We start from the raw sequence: 23,833 nt of genomic DNA on the forward strand, positions 1-23,833 counted from the left end.
GAAATAGCGAACTAGTATATGACTGCAGAGCAGTATGCTGGTATGCTATTTGAAATTCAACCAACATACAGAATACTCAGAACATTTGGTGCCTTTATTAATATGAGTCAGTAGGTTACAAAAATGTTCTTTATTTATTGTTATGCAGTTTGTAAAAACAGGATTCAAAGATTTCATAGTACATGTATTAAACAGATTTATACATGCAGGGAGAGAGCTTTTAAAAATGACTAATTACTCCTCTTTAATGTATTCATTACACTCCAGTCTATAAGAATGTAAGAGTCAAATTACTTGAATAGTAAGATTATTGTCTATTTAAAATCTGAAGAACTTAAATTTTGCAAATGGAAAGTGCCAAAGTGCTAAACTTCTTAGTGGTTCAAAAATTAGTGACGTCATCTTCACTCGCTATGCTGGTGCAGTCATCATCCACAGTGACTCTTGGAATGGCCGTATGTCTCTCCCACACTTTTCTAACAGTCTCTGGAGTTAAGGAAGCCGGGGGCTCAATCACAGACACTTGAGTCTGTTGTATTGCAGTGCCAAGATGCTGAGTGGAGTTAGGACTCAAGCCATTATCTAAAGCCCAGCTATAGACTTTGTTAGTTGGGGAGGAGGGTGATACAACATTATCACAGAGTAGTCCACCTGATCCTTCATTTTGGGTCCAGGAGGGTGCTGAAGGGGTGAAAAGGGTACCAACACCAAGCGAGTGGGCATGATGGAGGGCCTTGTCAATGCTGTGATGGAGGTTGACGGGTGAAGGGGGGTGAAGGTCAAACTCAATAAGTGAAAGATTGCCATTCCACACCACTAGTCCACAGAGGAGAGGCGTGATGGTCATAACTGCTGCTGTATAGGACACCTCCACCAATACTCTCAACGTTGTCATGCACAGTCATTATTGAGGTCGCTGGTGTTGCTTGGTTTTGGATGACCGAATGGCTGACATTTGCACGAGACTGCTTGTGATCTTTCCAGTTATTCGGCAACAGTTCAGCCCAGTTCCTATCTGGTCTCCTCCAAGGCCCCATTGGTAACCTGTCCAACAGCCTGTTCCACCGTGACACCGGTTTCCTCTTCCCTGCTCTCTTAGCTGTCTGCTTACTTCCTTGTGGTCTCCAGAACACCCGAGATCCCAGTAGTAAAAGAGAGAAACTCCAGGCCAGCTCAAGCAGTCGTGCAGAGAGCTGCCCGATCCACCAGCCCCACCCAAATCTGCGCCAGTCACCAAGTAACCCATACAGCCAGAGAAAACTATAGATTTGCAGTGCACAAGAGAGCACTCCGAGGAGGGCACACAGCAACAGCACATGCCTGACACTGTTTTCTAAGCACTTAGGGGCACTCCACCTTGGTAGTGGGGTCCTGTGGGAGGAGTAGAGTTGCTTTAGAGACTGAAAAAAGATTCCTAAACAAAGCGGTGACCCCCAACATATAGTAAGTGTCTGTAGCATTAATGGCAGTGCTGGCGATAAGGTTTTGGATAGCAGGTCAGCCAACATGAGGGAGGTACAGTGCAGTGTTGCCAACCCCCCAGTCACTGAAAGCCGCTGAGGTGATGTTTCTTCTCTCAGAGCAAGAAGTGCCAATGTGGCTTGGGCCCAAAGCAATAAAGGAACAGGTAAGTTATACAAAGCAGTGAGGGCAGGGCGAGGCAAAATGTTTCTGGAACCATATGGGTCAATTATGAGCTGTACAAATCGAAGCAGACCTGCTAGCAGAAGTAGGATGTTAGCAAGGGTGAAGGCCTCGCAAAACGGATGGAGCATATTAGCCCCACCAATCACTCCAAAAGTTGCAGCTAAGACCACCAACAGAAACAATACAGCTGAGCCATACACATGGAGCTCCCAAGCAAAGGTTAGTGTCCGTTTTAAGTCCTCCCACTGTAGCTGGGTCACATTGCCACCAGTGGAGACCACACATGGGCCTAGTATGCATGTACCTATGACATCAGACAGGTTGTGCTCTGTTAATAGTCCAAATAAACTTCCAAACCATTTTGGCTTTTCGTCATCTATAATGGAAGTGGAGAACATTTTAGTTAGTTGTTTTCTCTCTACTAATAGAGTGTAAAAGATGTCTACAAGTTGTTTTAATAAAAATGCCAATATTTACCTTTGTTTTTTGAGTAATCTGTGTCTTTATTTGTTGTCTGTAAAACAGATGGAGTTGTGGATGATGACCCCACGGGTAAATCAGATGTAGTCTCTTCACGTCTCTCCTTAACTGAAATTCATAAGAACAATCCATGATTTCCTGACTTTCATGCTCTGTTTTTTTCTTTTTCAGAACTGACATTGCAGTGGTTATTCAAAAAACATCACCACTGTTTAACAGAATAAACCACTCAGATAAATACTTACCAGTCTGTAATGGAGGTGAGGCTGCAGGCGGATGGTTGGTGCCATAACGTTCCTCTCCCACTGCGAGATCAAGGAACCCTTGGATGGAGCCAGACTGTGTCACAAAGGCGCCATTGTTTCCCAACATTTCAGGCTTTGTGGTTGAGTTTAAATTCTGTGTGGATGCAACAAACTCTGTATCTTGAGAAGCCTCCATGTCTTCTTTGTTGTTCACCTCTATATCTATATTAAATGTCACTAAATACATATTGACTGGAGACTTTCCTGTACTGTTTGCCTCTGTAATTGGTTTGATGGTTGTCAACAAAGGTTGGTCTTTGTTCAATCTCTCATTGTTATTTATGTGGGTGTGGGTGTGGATGTGTGTAGTCAACTGAACAGCCATTGTGGAAGTAGCTTGATCGGAGGCACTGTTATTATTTGCTAAAATGATATCTTGATCATCTTCATCAATATGCTGGGTTAGTTTAAGTGGAGTTGGAGGGGCAGGGTGAGTGCCTAACTCTTGCATGTCAAAATCTTGTTTCTCTGCTCTGTCTGGAATTAACATGTCCATCTCCAGTAGACCAGTAGAGGGCAGCATAACCTCAAGGCTCTGCTGAAGTCCACTTCCTCCAGATCCCTCATTTGTACTCAAGTTAGGCAGAAGGGGTAAAAGCAGGTCTTTGGTAAATCTGTTGTCATCTCTTTCCTCAATCCAGATTGTGTTACGTGATGCAGTTAGAGTTTTTGGAAAGTCACCAATTGCCTGGATGCTCAGGTTGTTGTGGCTTATGGGTTGTGTTAAGTTGGAGCCAAGGGAAGTGACAGGTTGCTGGAGAAGAGGCAGTCCTAATATTAGAGTGAGGAGCCAAACCATTCTGTCCTGTTAATTTCCAAAGGCTGTTGAGTAAAAACAGTGCCAGGAGCTAAATGGTGACAGAACAAGATACACATGGTTTATAAAGACGTTTAGAAGCTATACTTGTGAAAGTAAATAACATTTTCGAAATCAAAACCTGGAAAAATGTACAGCGTATTTAAACAATATGAAAATAGTGATAAGTATTGCAAAGATTAAAAGGTAAAAATGTTAGGTCCCAAAGCAGGGACTAAAGTAACTATGATCTGCACTATCACTTTTTTCTTTTTGTTACATTTTCACCAGGTGCTTCTTACAGCTTCTGCATTGTATTTATACATAGATTATGAACTGTCAGTTTACATACATTGTCCTGTTTGACAATGCATATAAATAACTGGATTGCACAATAATTTTTGATTGGTTTGTACAACTTTTTGCATTCTAGCATTTTTGAGTTAACAGCATGCCACTTGCTATACGAAGAGGTGATTAACCAGTAACTTCAATAGTTTACATAGATTCAGTTTCGGTGTGAAGGCTGTTATCAAAATTATCTTATACCTATGAAATTTCTGCTAGCACAACCGTAGTACAACTGTATTAAACTTATAGTTCCAGTAAATTACAGAAAATAAGTGTGCATGCAGCAACATACAAAAATTATTTCTCAAAAAATACTTCTCAGTCAACCCTTTGAACACTTACCTGAAGTTCCTGTGGTCAGCCGTAAAATGAATATCACAGTTCCTTAGAGTATTTCTCAAATATAAATAATTTTTGGTGTACTGTTGGTGCAGTCGTCATTGAATGCTGTCTTCTTAAAACTGCTGTATCTTTGTGCTGACGCTTAGAGTTCAGCCCACCTGACGTTTCACTGTAATCTTTCTGCCATCTGGTTGATGTCCTGCTGGACTTACATCTCTGAGCAGAGTTCTTATCCCCAGTCCAAACAACAAAAGTTCAAAAACCCCAGGAGCTTTGAAACGTTAGTGTAAAATGAAATATGTCAAGTCAGTGTCACAAAATTTGTAGTCTTCAGAAAATATATACATTACTCTTTCAGTTTTGTCCATCTTTTCTGTTCTGGTATATCACAGATGTGTAAAGGTAATCTCTTCAATATAAAGGATTTCAGTAAGACCATTAGTTCTGTAAACAAGTCTGTTCCGCACACTGAAAGCTAATTGAACAAGAAAAATCCCATCGCACAGCTGACGTAATGTGAGAAAAATATTTTGTCACACCTAGATGTTTTTTTCCGATTCAATACAGAAATTCTGTCTTTTTCAAAACCATGTTAGAATAATATCTACCGCTTGCTTGGTTCTTGATACAAACCTGCCATGTGGGGCTTAACATGATAGTTACTCACAGCAGAGGCAACATGATGGATTTAACCAGATCTTATTGAATGTATGTCAAATGCTCCCACACACAAAAACCACAGAGACATTAGATTTGACCTCTTTCAGACATTCAAAAAAATAATTGTTATTATATGTTAAAGTAAAAATGGTTAAGTACAAAACAAGTCATGTACAGTATTTGACGTAATATTGCATTGAAAAATATATATACTGAAGTAAAAATTATTATTGTTTTATAGGTCTTCAAAGAGGTTCTATGCAAATTGTATGCATAAAAATCATATATAAAATCATGGTTTAAGTTATTAGCTTGAGGTCTTTTTAAGTCATTAGTGTATTTGGTCAGCTCTATTTTAAATGTTGGAGTGATGCTTTCAAAAATCAATTTCAATAATCCGTTTTATGTGTACTGTAGCTCTAATAGGCTGATCCAAATTACAATAAAAATGGTTTCCACAAAAAAAAAAGTGCTTTGGCATGTGTTTCAGTTGAACATTAAATCGTAATTTAAAATGTTTATTATTTGGATTGTGTTATTAATAGTTTAATGTGCTGCTATTTGCAATAATGCGCACAGGAAATGACATATTTAGGCTTACTTACTCTTTCAAATACTGATTTTCTGATATTTACAAATGTGATTTGCTGAGATAATTTGACTCCTATTATGCAAATTATTGAACGGCTTGTGACGAGCTATATGTTTATCCAAATGATAGAACAGGGTCATTCTTGGGGTAAGAGAGAGACCGTGGGAATTAACTCTTTCTGAACTCACAACAGTCATATGATTAAGCGATATACAGCATATCTCACCCGGTCCACCTTAAGAGCTCAGTCAGGCAGCTTTTTGCAGGGCGATCAGGGGGAGGCCCTCACAGACACATGCTTAGCGCTTTAAGGCGGACTGGAGCGAAGAAAGCTCCGCTTAAAGGCACAAGCACGCTGGAATGCCATATTCAGAATGAATTTATCTCGCTCTGTTACGCACATAATGATACCCAACGTAATTAAAACACATAAAATACATTCGAAAGGATTTTGCTGTCATTCTTTTCTATAGCCTATATTTCTTTAATAACATACTCTCATTAAAAATAAAGTATTTTACATTGAAATCACAAGCAGTTGTTTCACAGAGAGTATGGAAAATAAACACATGGGCAAATCGCATCTAATTTACCTATTTTTAAAGTACCAAACAGCCTTTTATAATGAATTTCAACATATTCATGTATAAGTTTACCAACAGCATATCAATGTACAGCGTAGTAGGTCTGTTCTTTATGTTCCTGTGAAACCGTTTAATGTAAAATGTCATAGCCAGTGCGCGCACCCGTGCTGTGTTGCCATGTCCGCTAATTATAAGCGGATTTTTCCTGTGGTTCCCAAACCTGTCCTGGAGGGGACCCCCTGCCCTGCACATTTTGTATGTCTCCCTAATCAGACACACCCAATTTAGTTATTGCAGTTTCTACTAACGAGCTGATGAGTGGAATCAGGTGTGTTAGATAAGGGAGACATACCTCCAGGACAGGTTTGGGAAGCACTGGATTAGACATAATTCATTACATTTATATAGCGCTTTTCTAGGCACTCAAAGCGCTTTACATTGTCAGGGGGTATCTCCTCATCCACCACCAGTGTGCAGCATCCACCTGGATGATGCGACGGCAGCCATAGTGCGCCAGAACGCCCACCACACACCAGCTTATTGGTGGACAGGAGACAGACTGATGAAGCCAATCAGTAGATATGGGGATGGTTAGGAGGCCATGATGCTCAGAGGCCAATGGGCGAATTTGGCCAGGATGCCGAGGTCACACCTCCCATCTTTTCAAAAGACATCCTGGGATTTTTACTGACCACAGAGAGTCAGGACCTCGGTTTAACGTCTCATCCAAAAGGACAGTGCTTGTTGACAGTATAGTGTCCCTGTCACTAAACTGGGTCATTAGGACTCACACAGACCACAGGGTGAGCACCCCCTGCTGGCCTCACTAACACCTCTTCCAGCAGCAACCTAGTTTTCCCAGGAGGTCTCCCATCCAGGTACTGACCAGGCTCAGCCCTGCTTAGTTTCAGTGGGTGACCAGGCTTGGGCTGCAGGGTGATATGGCTGCCGGCCAGCTGGTTGTATTTTTGGACGTATTCCAAATTACATTAACTTTTGGGCCTGTTGGCATTTGGCCCCTAGGCCTATAGCATGATAAAGTGACCAACCACTAAGTGAATTTAGGAAATATCACCAACTCAATAATAATAAATATTCAGCAATTTGATAATCTAAAGATAACCATAAATAAAGACTGAAACGTGACAATATAATAGTTTAGTTCAGAATTCACTTAAGTATATACTTTACATATTAAAAATGTTGAAAATAATTTCTACCCACTAACTCTAGCACTCTCTTTCCTAATTCTATTTTATCTATGTGTTTTCTTTTTTTATTTATATATAAAAAATAAATAAATATAAAAGCAACACCTGAGCCTCTAACTCTTGCACTCTCTATTCTATTTCTATTCTAACTCCTTTTTTTCTTTTTATTATAAAAAACGACCCGCATTCTCTATTCTTTTGACTCGTTTTATTTTTTATTTTTAAAAAAGACCCTCTAACACTAGCATTGCCTATTCTTTTTTTTCTATTCTATCTACTTGTTTTCTTTTTATTTATTATATTAAAAAACCCTTTTATACTGTTAGACTAACTGAGACTTGTCACAGCTATTACATAGGCTATTTGTCGATTTTGATTGCTTCTGTTGTCCATATGGGTCCCCTGTCAATATACCCCGTGAATTTCTCTCATTTACACTACAAACCTGGATTTTAATAATGCACACGAAACTCATTTTTACTAGGTTAATTTTTTTTCGCGATATGGCCAAATCTGGCAACACTGTGCTCCGCGTTCATGGCATTGTGAATGTGCTTGCGGCAGCGGTGGTGCCGGAAGGGGGAGCTGCGAATCCGTCCCCGCCTTCACGCTACAGGACAGCCCGGGGTCTAGCGCTGTCACATCAGGCCTATTTCCGTCAGCTCTATCGCAAACATTATTGTTCAAGAATAACATTTTCAGCCATCCAAGCCGTCCAAGCAGCACGTTTGTGTATTTTTCAATACGGTAGGACATGTTTGCAACCGGCCGCAGCGGGGTTTAAACCGTTTCATTTATATGAGTAGCATAATAAGCACACGGCACGACATAAATCGCACTTAAATATTGACAGATGTGTTTGAGTGCAGAAATAACGAGATATAGCAAAGTAAACGGACCTTACATGTGCACGGCCAGCTTTAGTGGGGTTTTTGTTTTTTGAACGGCGTGTTTTGGCGGAAATTGCTTTGGGTTTTATTTAAGGTAGCATGGGACGATTAGCACGCGAGCTCACGTTAGCTACACAACTGCGCGCGCGTTGCCACATTTACTGCGGGAATAATTACTAATATCGCATAGCGGCGTGTCATACATGTATTTAGTATCGTAATGCAGGTCCTTGCACCTTTTTCTGGGGGTTTTTAAGTTTCATTTTACAAAGGTTAGCGAGTTAGCATTGATGCTAGCATATTTTCGAGGCAAAAGCATTGAGTGGTCCAGTATGTGATTGACCATAAGCGAAGCTGGCCTACAGTCACATACAATTATAATTATTGCTTATGTGTATTAATTCAAAAATGTCATATTTGATCATTCAGAATGAGGTTGGCTTTGTGATTTGAGAGCAACCTCAAAGCAACTCGTTTATTTTGCTCGAGGGGTCCAAAGTCCAGCAAGGGTAGACGGAGGCTGTTTCTGTCTGAATGCTTTAAACACAGAGCTCTTCATCGTTACCAAATCACATGAAACACCTTTAGCCTCCAGTTTATACAATTTAATCTAAACTGCAAAAGGATGCATGCAGATTTCATAGGTTTATTGTTGGATGGGGTGCTGATGCACTATTAAAAAATGTAATCACATCTGCATTGTGCAGAGAGTGTATTGAATGCTTCATATGCCAATGTAGACATAGCAGTGATGAAAAATATCGTATTGCTGTTTTTCAGGCGCACTATCCTCAAGCGCCTTTAAGCTCTTGGTTATGTGTATGTATATGGCTGATTGTATGTTAATAATTGATATAAACATAAATTACCTGTCATTAATAGAATAATAGTGACATATTTGTCTATGGACCCGTTTCACACACTGTAATTACATGTTTACACAGTTATTTGTAAATATATCAAGCTTATATATACATGTATAATTTTTAAAAATGTAATCTACATTTATACAGTTATACTGCTGGTTATATTGCCTTGTCTTTACAAAAAATCTGGTTAACACTTTTGCTTGTGTTTTTACTGAGCGAAATCAAATTTGACATCTGTTTCTCTTCTGACCATCATAATCAGTCTCTCTCTATATTTTTTCTCTTTTTTTATAATATTTTTTAATTTTTATATCATAAAAGACCTATTGTGGATATTTTCTTGTGATATCAGAGCAAACGGGATTCTATTTCTTGTGGTTTCTGTTCATCAACGATAAGACTTCTGAGGACCCCCGAAATGTGAAAAGGATCCATATAACTAATTTTATGCATACGCCTTTAGTTTAAACTTTAAAGGTCATGAGAAACATGCATTCAGTTTGTGTCAAATTTTGACTGGTATTGTGTTCATGTCATTTGTGTTCAAGGCTCCTGTGCAGGGTGGATTGACCTGTCATGAATGAGCCCATTGAAGGCGGTGCGATCTCGTTCGACGAGTATGTGCGGCAGAAGGCGCGCACTATACCTCAGCACCGCATGAAAGAGTTTCTGGAGTCGCTGGCCTCCAAAGGCCCGGAGGTTCTGCAGGAGTTCAGTCAGCAGACCAGCGGCACCGCCACCACTATGGTGTACCAGCAGGGGGCCAACTGTATCTACACGGACAGCACAGAGGTGGCGGGCTCATTGTTGGAGCTGGCATGTCCGGTAGGAAAAGAATCACTTTTCGTTGTCATTTTAGCTGTGATTTAAAGGTGGGGTAAATGATTTCTGGTAGCCAATGTTGATATTTCAAATCACCAAAACAAACACGCCCCTACCCCAAAAGGGTCTCGCCCCTATTTTGATAGCTCCGCCCCACACATATGTACGCAACCCAGGCAACGATTAGTTCTGTGAAACAAAGCAAAACCAATGTTACACCGTGTCTACACCGGACGCGAGCGTTGTGACAAAATACTATAGAACTCATTATAATCAGTGATGCTGTCTACACTGGATGTGGCGCGGCACGACAAATCCCCGACAGAAAACTGCTGCTGCGTTCTATTTATGACGTATTGACAAATTTCAAAAGATTTTCAACGGTTGCTTTATTGGCTCCAGTGTAGACAGACTGTAGCTGTTGCGGAGCGGTGAGACAACTGTCGCGTCCGGTGTAGACACGGTGTTACTCACCTATCGAGAAGAAACGAAGCAACCTCGCCGTCCAATCGCAGGCCTTCCGCTCCTTGAGTTCTCTCCAGCGCTGGAAAGCTGATCTGAAATTTACACGGGTCCTACTTCTTGCCTTATCGTAAGGCTTTTTTTTGTTCCGCAGACGGTTTACCCCCTTTTTTTATTTTATTTATTTTTTTTATCCGCCATCTTTATCTTTCTGTCGCTCGGCTAATGTCCGTCCTGTGCACTGAGCGCTCTCAGTGAGTAGACACGCCCCTTACTGCTGATTGGCTACAAGTTTGTTTTGGTACTCGGCCCGACTCAGTTTTCTAAAGCGTTTTTGAAAAAATACATACCCCACCTTTAAAAAGCAAAATCTTGTGGTCAGATTTCTGCTTCACCTCTGAACAGGTGCAGGTGACATCTACACAGATCTCCCCCCAGCTGGCTGCAGCTGTGCATCAAGCTTCTGAACAGCAGATCCAAGTACAGGTTTGACTCTGTCTTTTTTGATTCTGTTCTTGTGTGTCTTACCTGCAGGGCAATTATACAACATTTACTGTGGTTGTTGGGTTAAAGGGGTAGTTTGGCCAAAAATGAAAATTCAGTCAACATTTATTCACCCTCATGTAGTTCCAAAGCTGTATGACTTACTTTCTTCTAAAGAACACAAAGAAAGTTATTTTTAAGAATGTTGGGAGACAGACAGTTTTGGTGACCATTGATGTCCAGTGTGTGGAAAAAAAAACAAAAAAAAAACACTTGTCAAAATATCTTCTATTGTGTTTAACAGAAGACAGTAAGGTTTAGAATGACATGACACTTTAGACATTCAACATTTGGGTTTAAGAATTGTGTTTTCTAGGTAGACACATTGTCTGACTTTAAATACTGAGAATAATTAAAAGCTTCAAACTGCCAGGGGCATTTTTTTCCTATGAAGGGAGTGTAAATTGAATCTTTCATATTTCGTTACAGTGTAGATCATGAGTTTCAGGCATGATGGCTGGTGCTACCAATCGTGTTTATTATCCAACCTGTAGATAGAATGTCTGCTTTGTCTTGTCGATTTAGTATCTGTTCACCACAGAAAAATCAGTAACTCTGGAAATATTTCAAAATTGATCTGTCCTGAAACTAGTTGCCCTCATGATTGCTTTGGAGTTGCTTACATTATAAGCATCATATTAAAATTTGTAGGCATCTCAAATGCAGTGTGAATGTAGCACCTTTTCAATTAACTTATTGGCAGCATCTTGTCAAGACATTTTTTTTAGAAGGAAAGAAATAACATTTACAGTATTCGTATTCTTTAAGAAAAAAAATTAGGCTAGATATTTTGTTGCTGAAGAAATGAATACTTCTATTTAGCATGGATTAAAAATGTTAAATTGATCAAAAGTGGCAGTAAAGACATCTATAATAAAATATATATAAAAAATATAATAAATATATTAAAAAAAAAACTCTGTATTAACTAAAAACTGTTCTTATTCTTGAAAGTTGTTCAGAATTAATATTCTTGAAGAATCTTGGGGAAAAAACAAACAAACATTGATGTGTTAGATCTAGCCCCGGATGCCAGATCAGCAAAATTGTCTACCCAAAATCTGTGAACAGCAAGTCTTGTCTGGTACCCAAAACTGTATTAACAGTCTTCTATCGACTAAGAAGAATGATAGAATAATATAAAATAAATAATAGAATAACTGATCAGTGAATAAATCAATGAAATGAGTATACAGTATAAACGATTAAAATAATTATTATAAATGATTAAATGGAATAATACAATGAGTAAACGATTATAAATGAATGAATGAAGAATAGGTTAATATAAAAGAAAGTAAAACAAAACACAAATGTATGATTGTTCTCTTGAAGCGATACACACTGTTTGAGTTTGAGGATCCTTTCAGATGATAAGAAATGTTAGTTGAACACTAAATCAGCATATTAGATTTTTTCCCCAAAGTTTTCCATATATACCAACCTGTGAATTTTACATATTCATAAACACACTTTTGCAGGAGAATGATAACATACATTGCAAAACAAGATTGAGACCTTATTCCAGATTAGCAGGGTGTGCTTTTTATTGAGCCCTGATCTAAATACCTCTCCATCTCTTTATTGGCAGGTGCAGATCCAGGGGGAGCAGGGTCAGGTACTTCAGGTGGCCTCTCCCACCCAACAGCAGCTACAAGGAGTTACCACTACTCAGCTGGTACAACAGGGAGAACTCACAGAGGAACAACAGCAACAGGTAATGCACACCAATACATGATCGGCTTTTACATTTATACATTTTAGATTCTAATCGTAATGTGTATTTGACTCGCAGCTCCAAGCCCAACTGGTGGCAGCGGTTGCAGGAGGTCAGCAGATTCAGATCCAGACTGTGGAGGCTCTGTCCCATCCTCAGCAGCAAGGTTCCCCCAGGGAGGCAGAGCGGCGACTTGGAGGCTCACCCGCTGTACTTCAGCCTGCAAAGAAACGCAAGGTGGACGTCCCGACAGTTGTGTCCTACTCGCTTCCTCAAGGGCAGCAGCTGGCTACTGTATTGGCCATCCCACAGGGCCAACAGCAGGGTTACTTGTCACTTCGACCAGACCTGCTGACCGTTGATAGCACCCATCTCTACAGTGCCACTGGTACCATCACAGGCCCAGCCGGTGAGACCTGGACCATACCTGTGTACTCTGCCCCACAGCAGCAAGGTGTGGCCCACATCGCCATCCCTCAGGAGGCCTACAGCACCATGCAGGTACAGGCCTCGCCTACTGATAAAGACAAGGACAAGATGGTAATCGGTGCATGTCAGGCTGCCGGGGCAGTGGCCGTTCCAGTGTCTGGCTCTGGAGTGACCACTCAAGAGGAGGTTGTACATTCGCTGTTCCCAGCGCAGTTTATGAATGGAAACATTCACATCCCTGTAGCAGTGCAGACCGTAGGGGGTGCTTACTCTGGGACGACACAGGCTTTGCACATATGGGATCCGCAGCAACAGCAGCAACACATACAGGATGGAGAGGCTCAGGAACAACAGCTCCACCTGCAGGTGAACACATTCTAGGAGGAATGCTGCATGCTTAAGTATTCATAACCTCCAGGCTGTCTCAAGTCATTTTGCATTTCTTCAGTGGGTGATGCGCATTTAACTGTGAAGGATCACTTATACATATCAAAACAATGTGGCAATGGTGGTTTTCTGTGTTTTTAGGCGCAGACAGAGGCAGAACCACAGGTAGAACCTCCTCCAGAGCTTGTCCTCCCCAACACGCTGAAGCCTGAGGAAGGGCTGGATGTGTGGAGGCTGTGGGTTCAGCGCAAAAATGCTGAGCTGGACAAGAATGAACAAAATAAGCTGGCACCGATAGGACGTGAGTTAATGTTTTCATCGCTACCTCTGTCTTTATACCGCCGCTGAATTTAGGATTGTTACTAGATTTTAATTTCAGTAGGCAATAGCAATATGAGTGACATTTTATGATTCTTTATTCCATATTTGATACCACAGCTTTGGAACACATGCAGTGATTTAATGCAATTTTTAAAGAGGACCTATTGTGCCCCTTTCACGAGATGTAAAGTCTCAGATGTCCCAAGATGTCCGATGCGTCTTTGAAGTTTTAGCTCAAAATACCCCACAGATCATTTATCATTCCATGCTGAAAAAGACAATTTTTAACAGGAAGCAAAACATGCTCTTTTTGTGTATGTATCTTTAAATGCAAATAAGCTGCTGCTCCCTGCATTTACAGGCTGTGCCTTTACAGCTCCTGCCTTGCATACTCTGCCAATACAAAGCATATGTTTGGTCATGATTATCATATCTATTATGTTCACGTTCTTTGACATCATATAAATTTATTATTTGCACGCGTTTTAAAGTCATATAAGTTCACTTGCACAGAAAGCTGGCTGTCAGATGGCATGTCGCGGGAGTCCCCTTTCACATCTTATTTCACGTCTTATTTCACATCTTAAGGTTATGTCAAAAATACATAAACTCGCTCTTTTTTTATCACAATAGGGTGGTTGTGTACACGCATTGCTGACGCATAATTATGTTCAAAAACAATACAAAAGTGAATTTTGCATAATAGATCCACTTTAACATGTCGCTATAAACAAAAGCAATAGTCAAGTCAAGTCACCTTTATTTATATAGCGCTTTTAACAATACAGATTGTGTCAAAGCAACTGTACAGCATTAATTAGAAAAATAGTGTGTCAATAATGCAAAATGACAATAGGTAAACACTTAATTTTCAGTTAACCCTTTGACGCGTACGATCACACCGGTGTGATCAGTCTTGGCTGGTCCCTGAAGCGTACGATCACACCGGTGTGATTAGAACTTTCAGTGCGTCACGTCATCAACTGCTGAATTTAAATCTGCTTTCGCGCTCTGGTTAGCGCGAGCGCTTGTCATATTATCACAAATATTCAGTGTTTTCAACCATATAATACTTATTTTAGGTTTCAGACATTTAAATACACATAAGTACTAGCAAAACCATACATTTACAGTTCGTAAAATGCACGCTGATGTCTATGGAAGCGGCAATAATGATCCTTACAAATATAATCTGACGACATGTTTTTATTGATATCATATACAGATTGTGTAGGTAACTATAAAGTTTACTCTGCTCTTCTCCCAGTTTACCGGAGACCTCCTTTAACGTGTTTCGGGAGGAGAGGATGAATTTGCGTGTTGTAAATTCCACAGCTCGGATTCAGCGCGAACTAACATGGCGGCGCCCATCACCCGGTATAGATCAACTAACACGGTCGATATAAAAGTGTTTAAACTACCAAACAGATTTAATTGCACATATTTCAGAATCGGAATATCAGATATTTCATAATATAGTGAGCATGTTTGTGAATATTTTGAATAAAACAGGAAAAACGAAATAAAAGCGATCCATGTGTCACACAGATCTATTGTGGCTGCGTTGTGTCACATGACAAGCATGACGCGTCGCCATGGAAACAATAAGGCGATACATTTTAAAATAACGGTCGCCAAAAAAAAACTCACGCTGGGGGCTCAGCTAGAATATTTTAAACTCACGTGCGAAAGGGTTAAAGGCAGTTCATCATTGAATTCAGTGATGTCATCATCCAGCTCAGTTCAGTTTAATAGTATCCGTGCAATCAAGTCGACGATATCACTGGAAATTAAATGCCTTAATGCATTTCGTAATCGTGTGCACACAGCATGTAAGCATTAAAGCAGCTACCAATCAGCACTTGGATACAGAATTGGGTCAGTAGTTGGTACTATATAATTGTTATCAATAGTTCAATCATACAGTTCTTTCTTTAAAGATCTTGAATAGTATAGAAAGAGTAGGCTTATGTTGTTTGCCACATGTACAAACGAAAAATGCAATTCATGTATTTATTCAGCTAAAAACTGTAAGTAGAAAACATGTCTTAAGTTTTTTTTGTTTTTTTTCAAATATTTGTGGTCAGTTTTTTTAAAAGAAAGGTTAAGAAATTAATAATCAGGAAGAATAAATTATAATAAAACCGAAGTTTTTTTAAGTTGTAATAATATTTAAACATTTTGCTGTTTTAACATTTTTTTGATCAAATACTGTAAATGCATCCTTTGGGGAGAAAAGGAGACTTATTTCAAAAACACAAAACTTCCCACCCCAAAACTTTCTAACAGTAGTGTATATGGTTTATTTATTTATTTAGCAAAATTGCTTAAATTTAAATTTTATTTAGGTCTTAAAAGGTCCCTTAACCATATATAATGCATGGTCAAAACTGTTAAGCATCTAGTGATGTTTATTTGCAGCAAGATGAATGTCTGTGTCTGCAGGTCGACAGCCCCTGCGCTTCCAGGATGATCTTGTGTCAAGTTCAGTGGGCGAGCTGAACTTGGCTCTGTCTTTGATGACCCAAGAGGCTCGTGGGCTGGAGGGGGAGCCATTTGAACCTGATTCACTATACTATGTATTTTTATGTATACAGAAAGTATGTCTTACTTCATATTTTTGTTTCTGCTGATTATGTTGGATCATTAGTTTGCATAAGCTGATTTCCTTCTCTTTTTTGTTTTGTACAGTACGTGTTTGAGAACGGCAGAGTAGACGACATCTTCTCTGATCAGTACTACAGCCGGTTTTGTCAGTGTTTACACAAAATTCTTGAAGAGTGGAGGCCCAGTGTTCACCCTCTTGGTAAGATGTTTGTGTGTGCTTTTAAATGATGTCCTTTTGAGTTTTGGAAAATGTATGTTAATTGCCTTTGTATTTGCCAGGCTACATTATCCCAAGTCATGTGACAGAGGAGATGCTGTGGGAGTGTAAGCAGCTGGGAGCTCATTCTCCATCCACTCTCCTTACTACACTGATGTACTTCAACACCAAGTGAGCCTCCTTCTCTTCAAAAATGATGGCAGTGAGTGCTCAGGGGTTATAGTGTTGTGTCTCTGCACAGGTTCTTCCACTTGACCACAGTAGAGCAGCATATGAAAGTGGCCTTCTCCAAAGTGCTCAGACACACCAAAAAGAATCCCAGCAACCCTAAAGACAAGAGCACCAGCATCCGCTACCTGAAAGGAGTCGGGCCACACCATGTTGGACAGAAAGGTTAGGAGGCAGCCACAAAATAAGGCTGGATGTTTTCAAATGTTACAAGATAAATATAAACCTTTCAAAAGTCTGGGGTCAGTATAATTTTATTGTTGCTCACCAATGCTCTCCAAAGCCGCATTTATATGAAAAAAAAAGTAAAAATGGCAATAATTTTAAATATTATTATCCATTTAAGATAACCGTTTTCTTTTTTGATGTACATTAAAAAGTAATTTATTATTAATTTTATTACCTTCAGTAATAACAATTATTATCAGTGTTGAAAAATGTTGAGCTGCTTGATGTTGAAATATTTCCAAAGTTATACAGTTATCAGTGATCAACCAATTTGGGATTTCAGCCAATGCAATAGCTATATCTAGAGTAACCGGATGTAATACTGGAAATTTGACAATATTTCTACCAAATGAGACACTAAATTGCACATTCAATTAAATCACAAACTATTTGTGAAACAAAAAATGTTTTCTAGTCCTGGCCATGGAAACTTCTACAGTGAATAATAATAGTCAGAAATCGTTTTTGTGTGTGTGTTTGTTCTATAATTGTGATTTTGCCATTAACAAATTAATGGAAGAGTTATAGAAAATCATAAGTTCATTGGTCAAAAACTGTGGGAAGTCATAAATCACATCTATTATTGTTCTAGTGACAGATGACATGTACGCAGAGCAGGCGGAGGACCCAGAGAACCCGCTGCGTTGTCCCATCAAGCTCTATGACTTTTACCTCTTCAAATGGTGAGCCACTGATTTTCATATGCTAATGCAATAGCTGGCGCAATTTAAAAAAAAAAGTTATTATAAATAAAACGTATCGTTACGTTACGTTTATAAATAAAACGTAACGTAATTTTCTGTATCTTCCTCATTTTTTTTGTCTGTCCTCAGCCCTCAGACTGCAAAGGGTCGTAATGACACCTATTACCTGACGCCAGAGCCTGTTGTGGCTCCCAACAGCCCTATTTGGTACTCCACTCAGCCAATCACGAGCGAGCAGCTGGAGCACATGCTAACACGCATCATGATGGTGCGGGAAATCCAGGAGATAATCTCCATCGCGCAGGCCAACGTACACTGAGAAAAGACGAGGGCAAGCAAAAGAAAGCAAGATGGAATAAGAGAGGCTTTCTCCAGCGCTCATCATGCCATCATCCTCTCCTTTCTCAAGAGACTGAATCAAATAGCCTCTGCAGCGTCTCCTTATATTTCACCCATGATTTAAAGGAGAGCGAAGAGGTTCAAGAGGGGTTTTCAGTGAACTGGACATACATACAAGCCTTTTTTTGTTTTAGATACAGGAACTATTTCTGTTTGTTCCTCTAAAGACCATTGAAACGTATTTGCCCAGATCCCTTGATGTGTGCATTTTCTCTTTCTGCCATGTATGTTACGCTCCATCCTTCTTCCCACTGGCCTCTCTGTTTATTTTCTTTAAGTGCAGAACTGTAAGGATCTGGTGGTTTTTAAGACTGCAAACTAAACTTAAGTGATTATTGGCAGTGGACTGGAACACCATGTGATGGTCAGGTGTAAACACATTTAAAAACATGGCTTCATCCATCCTTAACACTTAACACAACCCCTGCTCACCCCTTGGAGCTTGCAGTAGCAGAGTTCACGTACCTGAGGAGTGTATTATACATGAAGACACTTTAGTTCTGTTTTTATTTTTATATATATATACATATACATGCATCTATGGTAACCTGATATGTATTAATGTGATAGTGGTGCTGGAGAATTGAAGCCTGTGTTTTCAAACATGCCTTTTTGTACAGTGAATTACCTGTATGTGTCGTCTTTGACCCTTTTTGCAGTCCCTGGTCAGTTCTGTCACACAAGCACAAGTGGGCCTCATGACAGAAACAGAATAAATTTCTGCATAAGTAGTTCACAAAACTATTATTACATGCATTATTGAATTGAATGCAACAATTCACACAATTATTTAGTAAAGAATTTGCACAAGGGATATGCTGTTATTAAAATTCTAGCCAATGAGAATTTTCATGTTATTAAAATGCTATACTAATTTTTTTCCCTAAATTAAAAAAATAAATGGAGGTTCTCAACCAGCAAACCTCCAAGTGATTAATTTAAAAAGACAAAACATGCATTAAATCACTAAAATATATTTATTTTAATTTGTCCCCTCAAAAAGTTTTGGATTCCCACTATCTAAAACCCTGTAGCCAGATTTTTCAAAGTACTATTTCTAGACCTGTTTTTATCGGTTAGAAATTGTTAAACAAATTTTTTAATTCTTATCCTTAACCTTAATGCAGAAAATCACAGACAACTGGAAAGGTCATTGAGCCTTTTATTGTTGCGATTACCACTGCTTTAGATGCTATATGTGAATTTAGGCATCTCAACATTATAATAAAAAGTATGAAAACAGGATATTCAAAATTTGTTTTAGAAGATGGTGATATAAATGTAAAAATAGGGCAAATGTGTATGCACAATTAAATGTACAACATCAACCAATAATGATTATTTTAAAAATCTAATGTTGGCTGATAAATTATATGGTACATGTATATTGTGGATCCCTAAGTTGCACAGTCATTACGTAATTCACAGGTGAAGCAGAGATATCATTTTTCTTCATAAAACGCTTTCAATGGTCTTTTATTACAAAGTCTGGACAAAAAACATTCAGAATACACAATGTAATGTCCGCTTTGTACATGACCTTTTCTACAGTCAAAGTCAAATCCACCCCACTTCATCCTCTCAATACAAATGTAATACTTTTTCAAATGGAGTTGCTAGCTGTGATCCATCTCATTCTTTTCCCGGTAGTGGGATCTGTAGTCTCTTTAAGGTGTTGGTGAAGTATTTAGGAAGGGGACAGGACACTGTGATGTCACTGTGACCTTTGACCCCTGGCAGGACGATCCTTCGGGAGTGCAGGTGAAGAGGGAGGTATCGTGTTTTACTCTGCACCAGGCCCAGCCGTCGCAGTATGCCCTCTGGCAGCTTCTGTAATCCGAAATGTGAGACCCGCGTGTGGTCAGTCTTCAAACGTGACAATGCGTCATGTCTCAAGAAAACACTACACCACCTCTTGATTATTCATTATCAACACAACACTTACTATGTTCATAGACTAAACAAATACTGTAGTAAAACTGGACCTAGACTTGAATAGGTTGTGTATCTGAATCTTGGGTTAATTCTTTTTTTTTTTTTTGATCAAATAATGCAGCCTTGGTGAGAATAAGAGACTTCTTTCGAAAACATTAAAAAAATATTTTGAATGGCAGCATATTTTCATATTTCAAGGAACCAATGCTACAACACTTGTATTTATTATACCTGTGGTGCTAGTTTGTTCCAGTGAGCATATTTGTGGTCTCCAAGAATGGGGCAGGTCAAAGCAAGAGCCATGTGCACGCGAAGTTGGTTTTTCACACCTAAAACACACATTGGTTCTGGTTGTGCTTATGCTTAAATGTCTTCTTTTACATAAATCAAAACACGATGTTATATTATATATGGGTAAACCTAGCAACATTTACAATAGTTAGCGAATATAGGGCACAGTTAGGAGTCAGGTACGGTTTTCACATGGCATGGTCAGTCAATACCTGTGACAGGCTGCAGTTCCACCAAGCTGCAGCCACTGGTGCTGTCCAGAACCCGATACTGTGTGACTGCACTGTGTGCCTGTCGATGAGCTCTTACCCTGGTCACTCCATCTCCCTCCTCACTCACTTTGAACAATGGGCTCAGACCCATCTGAGCAGAATAAACATACATACATACTTTAATTCTAGTAAAGTAAGAAAACTGGAGGAGATCCAATTCTTAAAAATCTGTTTTCTAAATGCATTATACTTATCTTATTGTGAACAATTCATGCTCACCAATGGATGCTCTGCAGTGAATGGGCGCCGTCAGAATGAGCGTCCAATTGGCTGATAAAAACATCACAATAATCCATAAATAATCCACATTACTCCCTTCCCAACCTTATGTAAAGTGAAAAGCTGTGTGTTTGTGAGGTGTTTTAACGTAAAACTGACACCTCTGGTCAAAAGTCACATAACACTGCTCATAACACTTCCTCCAGAAAAAATAGTCCATCCTCTGTTGTCCTTTAGAGCTGTTTTGGACTGTTTTCACTTGTAAATAGTGTTTGATCTGTGCATATTTCTCTCCTGAGTCAGATGAGACAACTTTTTCAACGGAGAAAACAATATGATTAAGGACTTGTTTGAAGTTAAAAGCATCTCAATGATGGTTTTCTTTCTTACAAACATGCAGCTTTTCACTTTACAAGATGTTAAGTGATGGACGGGAGTCTTGTGGATTACTGTGATGTTTTAATCAGCTGTTTGGACTCTCATTCTGACGGCACCCATTCACTGCAGAGGATCTACTGGTGAGCAAGTGATGTAATGCATAAATAAATTTCTCCAAATCTGTTGAATGATGAAGAAACAAACTCATTTACATCTTGGATGGCCTGAGGGTGAGCATTTTAATCTTTTTATACGGTTTTTAAAAACAGGTTAGAATAAGAGATGGTTTTTATGATGTTACCTTAAAATGCGGCTGAGGTCCCGTGACCTCCTTCTCTATAATGGGAATGTCAATCACTCCCTCGGATGGAACGGGCACACCTACAGTGACTGCCCTGAACAAAATAAGTGGGATTATGTTTAAGTTACTGTATGCTGCTACAAGAGAATCAGTTAGCAATAAGCAAAAAAATATGTTGCACTAGACAACTTAATGGGATGCCACAAATAAATGACCCTTTCAAAACCAACTGCATCCAACTGAAGACAGGCAACAAATAAAAGTTTTGAAGTTTAACTTACAAGTATTTCCTTTCCACTTTGTGTGATCTGATGAGTGTTTGGACATGTTCAGCGGCTTCCTCTGTTTTAGCCAGGATCAAAACTCCAGTGTTTTCTTTTTCCAAGCTATGGCAAAGGTGCAACTGTGCTCCTGTCTGCATGCCATCAGTTATCTTTGCTAGCAAAGGCAGACATTCTACTATGCTGTTTCTGATGCCATCTACATCTATGAGAATGGAACAAGGAAATTAATAAGTTAGTATATCCAAAGACCTGTATTATGCAATCATGTAAGACTCATATTATCAGGCATGTACTTAAATGGACTAAATTAGTCCTCTGGTTGTCTTCTGAAAAGAATTTACTTTTTTAAATACATATTTTACTTTAACGGAATGGTATGAAACTTGTAGTTTTTTGCTGCATTTACTATATAAACCCAAATGATCAAAAAATGAGAGGATTAACGAGAAGTCAAATACTCACTATGCAGAGGCACACCGTATGGTTTATTTATTGCGATTATGTTTTGGTCTTGATAAAGGATACCCCTGTAAAGAGCTTTTACGAGCACACTGGGATGAACAGATTGTAGTTGCTGAGAGAACTGTTTCAGTTCGTTTACTCTGTTTTGAAGAGGTGACACCGGAACCTTTGGAGAGGAACGAAAAAAGACGGAACCCAAATGGTTGCACATAAAAACACTTTAGTCAAAACGCAATATACATACATAAACAAACGTAGCTAACCTCATTTTTGTCATTTGTTTGTTTTTCCTTTTCACTCCGGAGTCTGTTCGCGATATCTGCTGCTTTAAGTCCTGCTTTCCCGTTAGAAACGATGGTCTCAGTCTTTGAAGCTGTGGCATACGCTCTCACGAGCATCGTAAATGTCACCTCACGTGCATATCGCATTTTCACAGATGAATAGTTCAAAGGTAACTCTCTTTCCTCAAATCCGAGCCCCTGATCTTACATTACTCACTGTCCGATTAAAAAGCTAGTATCACAGGAAAAGCCGAGTAACCAAGAAGACATTAAACACATAAGCAGTGATGTCCGGTTCGCGAACGAATCGTTCTATTTAACCGGGTCTTCTTAGTGAACCGGTCGAACCAGTTCAAATCGAACTGAATCGTTTGAAACGGTTCGCGTCTCCAGTACGCACTAATCCACAAATTACTTAAATTATTCGGGTTATCAACGTGCCTGAGCACGAGCAGAGCAGCTGATAGACTGAGCAAGTAAAATGAACGACAGATAATCTTCTTCTTCTTCCTTTTTTTTGGCGGATTGCACCAATTTCGCGCATTACCGCCACCTACTGTGAACTCGATCCAGAGATTCTAATTACTACCCCCTCCCATCTATGGGATTACAATTCTGCCACAATTCTGCGCGCGAAAGATCATATTTTGAGCGCACAAAAGTGCATTTTGCACACGCGCGATCTGAGTTTTGTGGAGAAAATGTTCGTTTCGCAAAGAAAAAAGTATTTCGAGCGCACGGAAATCAATTTTGCATTTAAAATACGTTTTTGGATGTGTGCAGACCTTCTCTTTTGCGCGTGCAACGTTTCACTAGCTTGCTCCCTTGATGCCCGCCCTCTGTGCTCTCTAAATGCCAACAGCTCGCGTGCTCAACACAACCCAGCGTTACAATGTGCCATAATTCCAGCCAATCAGTGATTTAATATTGAAAGTAGAAAAATGAGAAAAAGGCTCCTTTATGGAGGACTATTATTCTGCTGCATGATACTGCAGAAGAACTGAAGAAGGTACGGTTTGATCTTCGGTTGACCAATCAGCAGAAAGGGGCGTTTAATTCCCGCCCACATGTAGAAATCGAATATTCAAGCTGTTTATTCATTTTTCCACCCATGAACGAAAAACGAAAATTTAAGCTGAATTTTCGTTTTTCGTTTTTTGGAAAAAAACAAAAAAAACTAAAAAGGAGCCGTTTTCTAATTGTTCTACTTTCAATATTAAATCAAAAAACGAATGATCGAATGATACACGGATTACATTCCATAGGCGTAATGGTTTTTATACTGTACTTATATACTTCTATACTTATACCCTACACCAACCCTACCCCTAAACCTACCCCTTACAGGAAACTTTGTGCATTTTTACTTTCTCAAAAAAAAACTAATTCTGTATGATTTATAAGACACATATATATATATATATATATGAACAGAGAATGAACACCAGATCAAAATAAAAGTCATTGGTCAGCATGATATTACATTTAGCAAAATCAGACCAATAGATTAGTTCGAGAATCGAATTACACTGGTCACGCTGTACGTTTTTGATTCATTAATTGATTCATTTTCAATTCATGAATCATCCCTCATATCAATTTGTTAAAAAAAAACTTAT

General features: G+C 39.2%; 3 protein-coding genes across 4 annotated transcripts; 1 reads left to right on the forward strand and 2 right to left on the reverse strand.

The window, feature by feature from the left end:
- Positions 1–205: 205 nt before the first annotated feature.
- Positions 206–5,470, reverse strand: LOC107655984 (proline-rich transmembrane protein 4). The gene is given in 5 exon segments (XM_074186889.1): positions 206–800; positions 802–2,023; positions 2,125–2,235; positions 2,373–3,280; positions 5,400–5,470. Coding segments are annotated over 4 exon segments (2,610 nt in total). The 5' UTR covers positions 3,232–3,280; positions 5,400–5,470; the 3' UTR covers positions 206–382.
- A 2,020-nt stretch (positions 5,471–7,490) lies between these two features.
- Positions 7,491–18,316, forward strand: qrich1 (glutamine-rich 1). 2 transcript variants are annotated; one of them, XM_016443719.1, is made up of 12 exons: positions 7,491–7,715; positions 9,276–9,552; positions 10,417–10,497; positions 12,146–12,271; positions 12,350–13,066; positions 13,229–13,388; positions 15,854–16,008; positions 16,100–16,214; positions 16,295–16,403; positions 16,474–16,625; positions 17,281–17,371; positions 17,522–18,316. In XM_016443719.1, exons 2-12 carry the CDS (start codon positions 9,304–9,306, stop codon positions 17,709–17,711), a joined length of 2,145 nt encoding a protein of 714 aa, XP_016299205.1. In that variant the 5' UTR covers positions 7,491–7,715; positions 9,276–9,303; the 3' UTR covers positions 17,712–18,316. The 2 variants fall into 2 exon arrangements, with proteins under 2 accessions (XP_016299205.1, XP_016299206.1); XM_016443720.1 differs by lacking the exon at positions 10,417–10,497.
- rpusd4 (RNA pseudouridine synthase D4) lies at positions 18,299–22,559 on the reverse strand. Its single transcript, XM_016443721.1, has 7 exons — positions 22,197–22,559; positions 21,934–22,099; positions 21,469–21,673; positions 21,188–21,281; positions 20,230–20,380; positions 19,958–20,055; positions 18,299–19,621 (listed from the first exon to the last, which is right to left on the reverse strand). Exons 1-7 carry the CDS (start codon positions 22,359–22,361, stop codon positions 19,424–19,426), a joined length of 1,077 nt encoding a protein of 358 aa, XP_016299207.1. The 5' UTR covers positions 22,362–22,559; the 3' UTR covers positions 18,299–19,423.
- Between the last annotated feature and the right edge of the window lie 1,274 nt (positions 22,560–23,833).

The sequence above is a fragment of the Sinocyclocheilus anshuiensis genome, unplaced genomic scaffold (genome assembly GCF_001515605.1).
Source record: "Sinocyclocheilus anshuiensis isolate Anshui unplaced genomic scaffold, SAMN03320099.WGS_v1.1 scaffold51, whole genome shotgun sequence".
NCBI classification, from domain to species: Eukaryota; Metazoa; Chordata; class Actinopteri; order Cypriniformes; family Cyprinidae; genus Sinocyclocheilus; species Sinocyclocheilus anshuiensis.